The 13,193-nt window shown below is 44.0% G+C and overlaps 1 protein-coding gene across 1 annotated transcript in view; it reads left to right on the top strand.

Annotated features, from left to right (window-relative positions):
- Positions 1–13,193, top strand: part of LMAN1 (lectin, mannose binding 1) — a 300,935-nt gene that overhangs the window by 143,786 nt on the left and 143,956 nt on the right. Inside the window, exons 9-10 of the mRNA XM_078674898.1 lie at positions 6,207–6,397; positions 6,525–6,595. Of these exons, the coding sequence (XP_078531024.1) occupies positions 6,207–6,397; positions 6,525–6,595 (262 nt within the window). The remainder of the gene's footprint in view (positions 1–6,206; positions 6,398–6,524; positions 6,596–13,193) is intronic.

Raw genomic sequence — 13,193 nt, 5'->3', positions numbered from 1 at the left:
ATAATAGATACTGCTTGAACTGCATAATCTGAATTATGTCTAAGATATAAGAACACTGTAATTTACTGTAGACCTGTAAGATTTCGTCGATACCTCAATCTCTCCAAATGCTGGGATGTTTTTCTCCTGTACAATTAAGTAATGTTATGAGATCTCTAAGCTATAACTTAGGGAAAGAATAAATGCCAAACAGCTAATATGTTAGAAATTAAATAAGTCACAGTATGACTGGGTTTCTCACGAATTTAATTAGTTTGAATCATTCACGGTGTGCACTCCACCATCACTAATCATTTTGAGACTTATGTCACGGTATATACTGACATTAGTCAAAAAATATGGGAATTTCGAACGTTTCCAGAGATCATACGCATTCTCATATGTGAGCGTCTATTCACACTCTTGTTCATATACTTGATGGTCATATTTTTCGTTTTTTCATTGCGATCCTCTCATCGCGATTGTTGTTTTTTTCGTGGTTTTTTCGCTTCTTTTCTACTTTTTAGAGATCGCAATAAATAACGTCATTATAAATCTACACGAATAATTAGGCATACAAGAGACCGTGCAACATGGTCGGCATAGACTAGCACCGAACGCGCTCTAGTCTTTGAACTACGTCATATGGAAGTACCCATATACGTCGCTTCGCACTCAATCACGTGTCCAAACAGGAACTGAGCGCGAAGGAGGTGAACCCGCCACACCCGCAGAGGACGCCAAACACGGGTGAGTCAGGGGCGCGATGGTCTTCGGATCCAAAGATACGAGGTGTAATTTTGAAACTAAGAATCTCATTACTCGTTCCCCTCTAGCATGAAACACACCACAATTTTGGAACCGCAACAGGTATCCGTGAAGTAAAAGAAATAGGTAAATCTTGTATCTACACTGGTATAACGATGAATAACGTTTTGATGACTTGTGTGAGATAGTAACATATCTGTTATTGTTATTCCTTTAACAGTAATATCATTTGATATCGACAACCGCAAACCAGAACAACTATATCGGGTCACCTCCGAGCACATTATTTTGTATATTAATCTTCACACATGTAAGTGGATTAACAATAGGTGAATTTTGCGTACAACGCTAGACGGTGATAGCGCGTAGGATCAAATGTTTTGAAGTAGTAATAAAGGATCAAATCTCGAATAACAAATACCAGGACTCCAGTGAGAATGCAGTTGACATCTGAGTTACAAAAATTGACAATTTTCTCTACTATGAATAAAACATAAATTATTTCACTTGATTATAGATACAGAAATATTGATCGCTGCTGGACGAACCACCGCCAGCAGTATTAGTCACGGGCCCGGCTGGGTCGGAATTATCACCAGCTGAGCGGTAAGCCGGCGTGCAATTAGTGGCTTACAGTCTCATTTGGTGACCTTTTGCCTGAATATTACCGGAATCGCAGATAGTGATGAGATTTTTCGGTTTTTTCTTTCTTTTCTTGGATATATATAGACCTTCTGACATCGATACGGCCTTCTAGGTATGTTTTTGGAAATGACACTTGTCTCTCACGACTTTCACTAAAGAACCAGCATGGATGATGCAAGAGCCGTTCACGATTAGGACACTTTAGCCATCAATATAGAGCATGTGTCATTGCTTGTTTTTTAGAGAAACAATGGTGATCTCGTCGCCGCACATGTCCAAATACCATCACTATCACATATAGGCACGTCATTATGTATAGTCGGTAGCATACACCGGAATTTCGACACGGATGTGTTGTGGTAGCACGAGTGAGTCAATACTTGTGAAATGATGCACTCACTATATGTCCACTGCAGGAGGAAGTTGTAGTGCATGTAACACAACGGCCAGATATTATGGCCCTGTATATAAATGTTTTTTGCTCACAGATTATGCTAGACGCTACTCATTTGTTTGTTTCAGCCCTGATGAATCGCGAAGGCGATGAAACACGTGTCGGCTGGCTGTAATCTCCATTAAAGACTCCAAGATTTACTCATCTTCTGGATATCTTGTCACTTCTGTCATACTTGGTGTTTGTAATTTTTGTTAAATTGTAACTGGACATTGATTACTCACATGAGAGTGCTTCGGCAATCCACAAAGCAATTAGCAGTAGTTTGTTCTACTCTAGAGAGTGGTTTAGGTTTGTCCACTCGCCGTGAAGCACCGTAGACATCTTAATGAGCATAAGTAAATGCGTATAAACTGGCAGTGCACCCAACTTCAACTGTTTAAAAACCTTCCTGTTGTTTCATACAACCGTATTTCCAGTAGTGGGGTCATCCAGAGATAGACCTATTCGCCACACAAGAAAACGCAAAATGCCACACCTTCGCCGCCAGGTTCCCACACCCGCAGTCTCAGGGCAATGCGATATGGATGAACTGGTCGAACAGATTTGCGTACGCTTTTCCTCCAGCACCGCTCATACCGCTGGTAGCGCGCAAACTGAAGCAGCACTACATGACCCTCATCCTGGTTGCTCCAACGTGGGCAAGGCAAGCATGGTACACCACGTTCCTAGAACCAGCGACTAAGACTCACACCCAGTCTCCTCACTCAGAGCCATGGAGACATTCAGCACCCAGATCCGCAACAGTTGAGCCTTGTAATATGGCTGCTGAGGTCATAGAGTTTGGCTACCTGGACCTGCCCCCTGACTGTATGGCCATCATCAAGGAGGCTAGGCGGCCTACAACCAGGGCGTGCTATGCGGCAAAATTGAAGCGTTTTGTCATCTATTGTTCCAATAATAACATAAATCCGCTAGATGCATCAACGCAAAACATCATATGTTATTTATTGCACCTATACAGATGCAATCTGGCATATAGTTCCATCAGGATACATTTAGCTGCGATGGCAGCTTATCTTCAAAACAGACAGCACCTTTCCCTTTTCAAAGTGCCTGCCATTAAAGCTTTTATGGAGGGACTCAAAGGGTAATTCCTCCAAGACACCCGCCTTCGCCTGTCTGGAATCTAAACATAGTTCTCACCAGACTCATGGGTCCACCATTTGAACCTCTTCACTCTTGTGAGATACAATTTCTGACATGGAAAGTGGCTTTTCTGGTAGCGATCACATCGCTAAGACGGGTTAGTGAGCTGCAAGCCCTCACTATTCAAGAGCCTTTCATTCAGATTCATGCTAATAGGGTGGTGCTGCGTACCAACCCTAAATTTATGCCTAAGGTAGTGTGTCAGTTCCACATTAACCAAACTATTGAGCTGCCAGTATTCTTCCCAAATCCTGATTCAGTGGCAGACAGAGCACTACACACACTAGATGTTAAGAGGGCTCTCCTGTATTACATAGACAGAACTAAAGATTTCAGGAAAACTAAGCAACTGTTTGTTGCCTTCTCTCCACAGCACAAAGGCAACCCAATTTCAAAATCAGGTATAGCCAGATGGATTGTTAAGTGCATCCAGATCTGTTATCAAAAGGCTAAACGCACATTAACAGTTCCCCCAAGAGCGCATTCCACACGCAAGTTAGGGGCATCCATGGCTTTCCTAGGTAACATTCCTCTAGAGAATATATGTAGAGCAGCCACATGGACCACCATACACACATTCACCAAACACTACTGCATGGATGTACACTCCAAACAGCAAGCTGCTGTAGGTTAGGCTGTTGTCAGAACTCTTTTTCAGACTGCTGCAGCTGGCACGGGCAACCGCCGCTAAGGAGGGTACTACTATTTATTCTATGCATAGATATAAATTCAGCAGCCCACATGCCTCGAACGGAATATGCTACTTACCAGTATGCATCTGTTCTTGGCATGTAGGGCTGCTGACATTTATATCGCCCGCCCTCCTCCCCGGTGCCTGTCGCACCTGTAGCACTCTGAATTATTCTCAAGCATGGTCATCACTTACTGTATCATACTCCATCTCTGCCACAATGGCGAAAAAAAATCTGAGCATGTAGAGGATGCCCATGCGCACTGTAGTCCAGGGGAGGAACCACCTATCTCGTGATACTTCGAAGACTCTTCCAGGACAACAATGTGCAATCATCCGGACCCAACACTAGGCGGCGATCTATGCATAGATATAAATGTCAGCAGCCCTACATGCCAAGAACAGATGCATACTGGTAAGTAGCATATTCCTTTTTAAGACATCTTGCAGCTACCATGTAAAAATGATATTTTCTCTTCAGAATTCAAATAGTGCATTTAATTAACATGCAGAACCTTTTCACCTTAGTACATCAGATTATATCGGTGCCTTGAAAATAATTATTTTAAAAGTGATAGTTTTCAAAAATGAATATAGAAACTTAAATTCTTCCCTCCACCCTGACAATGGTGAACTAATGAGTAAAGTCAGTTGTTATATGCACTCTTTGGGTGACTTAGGTTCCTATTATAAATAAACAACATTGTAGTTTATTAAATCAAATGCAGGGTAAGGTTTTGTACAGTACACGTCCTTAAGTCATTTATTTTGTGGTCCTCTTGTTTGTGACAATGAAGAAAATGGAGGAAAAGTTAAGTAAAACAATTGCCTAGAATCAGACAATTTGATAAAGTGGGGCAGCCGGGATTAGTCCCATGTTTTATGGTTTCACATTGTGCAATTCAGCTACTAGAAGTATATGATTCGCTTCCCCTACATCCTCCTTACTGCCAACTTCCTCTGCCTGCCACCCCACTGGCATCAATGCAGCCTCCCACATCGCAGACCAAACTTATTGGCTCCTAGGAAAATATTTGCGTGTGCCCATCTTCTAGGCTGATGGGCACCTTGGTAATTTTAAGCAAATAATGTGTTTTTTGACAAGTGTTGCATAGAGTGTACACTGTTCTTAGTAGATAATTTTTAATACTCTGTGGTGTATTTCTCATGAGAGTTTCACCTTGTGCAAACAGCACCCAGCAGAAGGCACTCTTCCGAAATCCGTAGACCATGATCTGTGTTTAATGTACCTTTTGATAAACTTGACATTATAATAAATGGCATTGAAACGTACTTGATCTGAGAAATATTATAGTTTTTTGCTCTGAAATCCATGCCGCTGTAATCACCAGAGGAGAGAAGCTCTACATGGGGAAATACACCACCACCACCACTACTCACCCACCCACCCACCATTCTCCTGCTCCTCCTCTTTGGAGGGACCCCCAACCCTCCTGTACACACACAGATATATTTGGTACGGGGAACCTTCCCAACCCCCCCCCCCCCCCCCCCCCCCCCACACACCCTCCTTTATAAAAACTACTGCATACCCATCCCTGAGCCCCTAGAACCTCTTATTATGCCTTTGCCATCCCTTAACCCTAAACCTCTTACTGCCACATTCTTTTACCCTGCCCAGAGCCCTTAGAACCCCTTACCACCTCCTACTCTTGCCCATTCCTTAATCCATTATTCTGCCTTGCAGGGTTTGCTGTACGTTTTAAGACTTTTTTTTTTTAATAGGACATACCAGTCGGATTAAACACTACCTCAGTGTTTGATGCTGTTTGGGTAGGCTGCATCTAAATATTGTGCCTGATTCAGTTTTGGCCTATACCCACATCTATCTTCCTGGGACAGGACACACATTTTACAATAAAAATGCTCTCTGCACTCCTATTTTAGAATTGCACTATTACTTGGAGGATATTTTATCGAAGGTTGGGACATGCAGGTCTTAACGTGGGTACATAGCAGAGGCTTACTAAAAGGTTTGGATTTTTCTGTATCCGCTAAAAAATAATTTCAAGCATTGTAAATGAGTACTTGTGATGTAGGAATGCAGGCTTTGCTACAGTCTTACTTTTTCCAAAGCCACATTTGTACTCGACCAATTACTTTTTCTTAGTCTTCCTGTTGTCATACACAATCTTTGCTAAGTATGCACTAGTACTCTGTAGTCATAAAAAAAAATGGATCCTAATCTTGTTCAAGAAATAATACCCGAGTAGATCTGCTGATGTCATGGTTTCTTCTTAACATGTTTGCAGAGTTGCTTAAAGACTAAAGAGAAAATGTACAAGTGATGCACCCTGGTGGATACAGGGGTCTACCCTAAGACTTTGTGTTGCCTACTCTAGAGATTTGATACCATGCACCCAGTTTATTGCAAGTGGTGGATATTTTGCCAGTACCATCAAATATCTTTATTAGGTAGCCACAGGTGTCACAATTCATATAAGGGATGTGCAATATGAAAATAGTAAATTCTCCTCTGGCTATTCCTTTTCCCTGCAGATGACCTGTATGAATCTGTAAATGATCGTGAGCTTAGACAAGTTTTTGAGGGACAAAACCGCATTCATCTTGAAATCAAACAACTGAACAGGCAACTTGACATGATACTTGATGAGCAGCGGCGGTATGTCACAGCTGTAACAAATGAAATAGCCAACAAAGGAGCTGGAGACCAAAGTCAGCAAATGCAGGTGAGTAAATGTAATGCTCTGAACTGCCTACACACAGATCATTTTCAATAAAGGTTTAGCCCTGTTCCCATCATATTTATTGCTAACATATTTAGTAGCCCAATTCCTGTGTTTTTTTTTTCTTCAGGTGTCGCAGAAGGATCTTGAGGCTCTTATACGCACACAGCAGGATGTACTGAAACAAGTGAATGAAATGAGGTAAGCAAATATTAATGCATTTTATGTGCTTCATTGAAATCACTAGAACTTCAAATTTCTAGAAATGTCAGTCTAGGTTCAGTAATGGTTTTCAAAATCAATAATCTCAGTCCACATTTTTAAATTTCAAGTCTGGAGTTACCCTTTGAAATGGATTGGTCGCTTGAAGTGGTTTTTGGTCTCTGCCAGGTAACCATTGAACTTTTCAGTTAAAGTGTTTTTTTAGCAAACTATTAGATAGATAGATAAATTTTGATTGCACAATTAATTAAAATCATTGCAATCAAAACTGGATCAAAATCAATATAAAGTGCCTCCCCCGCATGCTCAGCACTATGTGACTGCCATTTCTTTGTACCGTTGGCCATACTTGTATGCCCTTAGTTGGAATCAGGCCAAACAGTAGTCTCATTAATTGACGCTTCATTATTGGCTTTAAGAGAGAGGACAGGTAATGTGGCAGGCCCCTGCTGTTGTATAATTCTGATGCCCAGCTTTAGATTTTTCTAGGTTGTTGCTCACTGTCCGCTGAAATTATTTTTGCTTGTTTTGTTAAAGGTTTTGCTGCCACCGGTATGGGTACAGGGGCGGATCATATTTCACGAGCTACAATGTTTCAGCGAAGTGTGTTAGAAAGTCATGCCAGAATGACCCTGGGTCATTTATCATTAGCCAGATGTGCTTCTTTAGAGAACCGTCCCATGCTTCTTTGACTTTTAGGCAGTATGCTATAAACCAGGCTTTCAGTAAACACTTTTGGGATATCGGATTAAATTCCATGAGAATTTGCGCGTGGGAGGTGTAGGTAGTTGAGAAGAATACTTTACGGAAGCAGGCTGACTGAGCTCTGTCCAACCACAGTGACATCTTAGAATACTCATTATTTCGGGAAGCGTTTCTAGTTTCTGTAATATGCATCCACATCTCTCCTGATTGATATTTAGCTCTGCACTTCTCTGAGCTCTGTTGATCAGAGAGTTCAATTGTTCAAGCTTGATGTCAAGGCCGGATATTAGACCAGCCACTGTTTGTAGTATAATTATTTGATTATCTAGCTTGTCGGCATGCATAAGGGCCTCATTTGCCATTGAGATCAAAGCATTGTTTATTATTGTGAGATGAGTCTCAATTTTTAGTGTCTGTGCTGAAAGCTCCTCTGTATCTGACGGGTAGTCAGGTTTCAGGTCCTCATTGTCAAGAGTAAAGAAACAAGAGTTTGAAAGGTTTGAACACCAGCTTGCTGGTGAATGTCGTTTTTCTGGCTCAGTGGCAGGTACCTCTGGTTGAAGTTTTGAGAGATTGCTATTTTCACCAGTCCTATTTTCTTCAGTATTGTTTGCTCCTAATGGTGAAGCGTTGTCTCTTGTCATTGGGGTAATAGTGCTGGGCTTGTTGGTTAGACTGGTCTGCTTCCTTGAAGTTGCCAGTTGAGCTATTGCTATTGACTGATTGATTGTTAGTAGGATTGAGTGGTAGTACTGATATTGTTTGTTTTTGTCTCATATTTTGCGCTTAGCTTCTCAAGAACGACACTTATTGAATTTATTGAATGTATTGCTTTGTTACCTTTTTATTGGTCTGCAGACATGATACCTTCAATTTCATGTTTGACGTATTTGGGGGGCTCCTTAGGATGGGCCGCAAATGGTCTCTTTTCCCTCCTGCTTCCTCTTTGAGTGAAGAAATGATCTCCTCTTTAAGTTGTTCCTCCCTCAAGGAGATGGTAAGTCAGTTTTTAGGGCTTTTAGACCCTGAGGGGCCTCCGTCGGTCATTGATGTATTTGCTCCTTTATCCAGGATGATTATTTCTGGAGATAATGGAATTTTTGGGAGAGATCTTGTCTGGAATTTGTCATCATTATTGTCATCATCATCATTATTGTCATCATCATCATCATTATTGTCATCATCATTATTGTCTACGCTGATCACTCAGTCCGCTCTGTTCCCAAGTGGTGCATTTGCCCCTTTTCCCTTCTGAGTTGTTGGGCACATATCTCCACGATTTTTGGTTATTATCTTGTTTCGTTGTTGCAATCATTATTAACACTTGGGTTCCTGGTTGTCTTGTGGCCCCTCTGTGGGGGCAGTCTTTTGTTTCCCCGCTCTCCCCCCCTTGAGGGTATAGCATTTTCGATTTTTGCCGCTTTGCTGTTTTCCGGGGCGGTAATGAACTTGATGCTGTGCCTAGATAGAGTTTCTTGTCTGCATTATTTCTACTCTCAATGTTGTGGAGTTTATTAGTTGGTTGCTAAGAGTGTGCTAATAGTGTAAGGTTTTCCTATTCTTGCTTTAATGGACCAAGCCACTGAACAGAGGGGCTCTGAGTAATTTGGTATTGCTCTTTTGTTTGGTTTCGGTCAGAGGAGGGGGGCTGTCCACGGTCCTTGTGTGTCTAGGTGCCTATACCAGTGTTATAGTGGTCACACCACGCTACTTGTAGCCTTTTATCTTGAGTGGTGTGGGACTCCCAGTGACGGAGAACAAATCCTTGGTGACTGGTATCAAACGTGGTAAGTTACAATGGGGTAACCCAGTATCCCGCAGAACCTAGGCAATGTTAAGGTATAACAACAATGGTCCTGTCGGGTTCGAACAAGCTTCTTACCACATTTTACTGAATAATTAACACTTCATTTCTTTCCCAAAGGGTCAATCAGAGCAAGAAGCCAAAAGCCAAAAATCAATTAAATAAACAAATCCAAACTATATTGGGTATATCAGGCTATTTTATATGAATTATTTGTATTCACAAATACCATATTTGCATTGAAAAACAATTTGTACTATTGGAAAAACGGCGCATCAGTTGTGAGCAAAGTGAAGTTCAAGTGCTCACAACAATAAAAATCCAATCCTGACTTCAATTCAAATCTTGTCCAAACAGGCGGCCTACCAGACCCCACCCTTCCCTGCCCCACAGTCCCGATGAAGAACCGCGGTGACCCACAAATAGGGCCATAACTGGGTTGAAACATCGACGAAAAATATTTGGATCAGCCTTAGAGACTCTGTGGAGTAGCCAACGGATGTGGTCCACAGCATAAACTATTTAATGAAGATTTGACTGACCAAAAATCCCCTCCTCTCCCCACTGTATATAAAGTCACGAGTCTATCACTGCACGATATAGACTCGTGACTTTATATACAGTGGGGAGAGGAGGGGATTTTTGGTCAGTCAAATCTTCATTAAATAGTTTATGCTGTGGACCACATCCGTTGGCTACTCCACAGAGTCTCTAAGGCTGATCCAAATATTTTTCGTCGATGTTTCAACCCAGTTATGGCCCTATTTGTGGGTCACCGCGGTTCTTCATCGGGACTGTGGGGCAGGGAAGGGTGGGGTCTGGTAGGCCGCCTGTTTGGACAAGATTTGAATTGAAGTCAGGATTGGATTTTTATTGTTGTAAGTGTATATGGCTTGGCAAGAAAAGCGTTAACTCACTTCTGGGTGCCCACGGCGGGTCCTTCCAGGGTGTTGACCGGTTCCCTCGTCTGTGAGACGGTCAGGGGTATGACTTCCTCCAAATGTAGTTCTAAAAGGAAGCAGGTAATCAAATTAGTGACCCTTCTATGTCTTATCCTAATTACAAGTGATGCCCATTGTTGCCCATCACTCACCTGCTGTCATTTAGTTTGCTACAGCAAGCTTCGAAATCAATCGGATGATCACAATATTGTGTCAATCTGCGGGAGATAAATGCACTCTATTAGTGAGTTCCCATCACCCTTTGGCCGTGGCTACTTTCTGCTGGCGTCTTTTGACCGATGTTAACTTGAGGTAGATTACATAGAGTGGGTACACTAGCGCTGCTGCGAGACGCCCATCTGCTTTGGCATTATAACGTCTATGAGCTTCGAAGTTAAGATACAGGTTCGAGGCATGTGGGCTGCTGAATTCATATCTATTGCATAGATCGCCCCCTAGTGTTGGGTCCGGATGATTGCACATTGTTGTCCTGGAAGAGACTTCGCAGTATCACAAGAGAGGTGGCTCCTCCCCAGGACTACAGTGCGCATGGGCATCGACTCCATCCCCAGATTGTTTTTTTCCGCCATTGGGTTCGGATGCATATTTGTTCCCTCAAGTTCGGAATATATATAAAACTTTCTTTTTGGCCAAAAGGCCTTTAGTATATCGTCGGTATTGTCTTGCGATCGGTGCCCGAGTCTGTTTCAACTCAGTTCCCGAGTCGGACATCCTGAGGAGTCGCGTGACTTCTCGGCGCTGAAGGTCCAGTCACCGCCAGAGGCTTATCGACGACACATCATGGAACGGAGCCCGTTCAAGAGGTGCCCCGTATGTAACTCGAAATATCCTCATATCGACGTCCACCCGGTGTGCAACAAGTGCCTGTCGCCGGATCACGATGAAGCAAGCTGCATGGCTTGTTCTCGTTTCCGATCCAAGAAGACGATTCGACTTTGGCGTGCAGCACGCCAGGAGGCCCAGCAGACGGCACCTGACCCGGTGAACATTTTCGATACCGAAGAGGATGAGGGAGTCGAGCAGGAAGTTCAAGAGTCTGATCCTGCATCGGAGAACGACTCCAACTACGACGCAGATGTCGAGATGGTCGAAATTACTAACGTCGCCGACGAGGTAGGAGACGACGATGTGGTCTTTGGGGCCGGAGAAGATGGCTCAGGCGAGGAGCTAGGCCCAACCGTCGATACAGGGGCCGAAAGACTTACTAAAGCTCAGGTCGAGGGATCGCCAAATGGCCTTACCCAAGATCTTATAATGGGTTCCACAGCCTCGCCTCAAGGCCCGGCTTCGGACACTTCTAAGGAGCCACAAGTTGGGAAATCGAAACCGAAGGAGAAAGCATCGGTGTCTACGCAATCGAAAGCACTGGAGGCGGCATCGAAACCGAAAGTGCGTATTGCGTTGATCGTCTCGAAGTCCTCGGAACTATCGGCGCCGAAAAAGCTTAAAGGTGTCATCGACCCGGTGAGGTCGCTAACGGGTGTCGACCCAAAGACTGTAACAAACAAAAAACAGGTCACGGACGTCGACCCGAGAAAATCGGCGCCGAGGAGCGTCGACACAGACAAAGGACTCGGACCGCAGAAGGTTCTCGATCCTACACGTCGGACGGACAAGGCCAAAAGCGCTACAACCCTCGAGTCCACGCCTGGCGTTGGATCGAAGGAACATGTCAAGTCCACACAGCCGTCCGCCTCCTTCTCGAAGCAGGTGTCGGAGTCGTTGAAGCGAAGTAAAGAGAAGACTTCCACTGTCGGTCCGAAGGATACTTCTCCATCGACGCCGGCTGCCAAACCTCAAAAGTCGCCAGCGCCCATCCAGTTCACGCTGCCGCCGAAAGTGGTGCCTAAGGCCTTCGCCCCTAAGACGACCGTCTAAGGGTCTAAGCACGCGTCAGCGGGACAGAAGACCGGGCCTGGGTTAGTGGTCGCAAAGCATCGACAACCCCCGCTTCAAGAGCAGCCGGAACAGTTCATTGACGCCGACACTGGTAGACTTTCAATTTACAAACGAAAGATCACCCCGGAACAACCTATGGAGTCCTATAAAATCCCATTAAAAAAGAAAAAGGATTCCACTACTTCACCCGTTCTTGTCGAACCGATATCTCCACGTGGCCAAGACACTGCTCCTATCTCGCCCACTTATTCAGATGGGGAGACAGGGGGAGGTGACGATGAGGAGTACAACTACCCTATATACACTGATCCTGATGATCATAATGAACCCTGGGCAGACGCTGCTGACCCAGGAGATCCACACACTGCCCCAGACAGTCAGGTGTATGTTGTAAAAACCTCGCCTACTGCAGACTCGGCGGCATTTAATGCGCTTATTGAACGGGCAGTCAAAAATCATGATGTCCAGCTCCATGACACCTTTTCCACCTCTGAAAAAACTGTCAAGACTCTTCCCATGCTAAAGGGTGTCTTAAAACATGCTGGTGACATCTTCAAGGAGGCCACGAGGGCCAGGGTGTTAAACCCCAGAATTGCGAAGAAGTACAAACCGGCGCCTGGAGACCCTACATACATCAAGGGCCAGTTGCCGTTGGACTCTCTAGTTGTTTCCAATGCCCGGAAGAGGGCAAATTCACAAACAACGGGTGATGCTCCTCCCCCTGACAAAGAATCGAAAGTGCTAGAAGCATCAGGGAAAAGGGTAGCCGCTCAAGCGGCCAATGTCTGGCGCATTTCAAACACTCAGGCGCTCTTAGCCAGATATGACAGGGCCGATTACGACACACTTGAAACCCTGTTACAACACTTGCCAGATGAATATAAGTAAGCAGCAGAGATGCTCATACAGGAAGGGAAGCTTATTTACAATGCTTCTATCAAGTGTGCATTGGACGCAGCGGACACCGCTGCCAGAGCCATTAATTCAAGTGTGATGTTACGGCGACATGCCTAGCTAAGAATCTCCGGGTTCAAGCCAGAGATACAAACCATCATACTAAATCAGCCTGTAAACACTGATCACTTATTTGGACCTGAGGTGGACACCACCTTAGAAAAAATCAAAAAAGACACTGAAACTGCGAAATCTATGGGCGCTCTCCAGTCGCAGCAGTTCAGGGATGGTTCTTTTCGTCGCTCACACAATA

The sequence above is a fragment of the Lissotriton helveticus genome, chromosome 2_1 (assembly GCF_964261635.1).
Source record: "Lissotriton helveticus chromosome 2_1, aLisHel1.1, whole genome shotgun sequence".
Taxonomy (NCBI): domain Eukaryota; kingdom Metazoa; phylum Chordata; class Amphibia; order Caudata; family Salamandridae; genus Lissotriton; species Lissotriton helveticus.
Note: the sequence above shows the minus strand (reverse complement) of the source record. Positions and strands in the feature narration are given on the sequence as shown.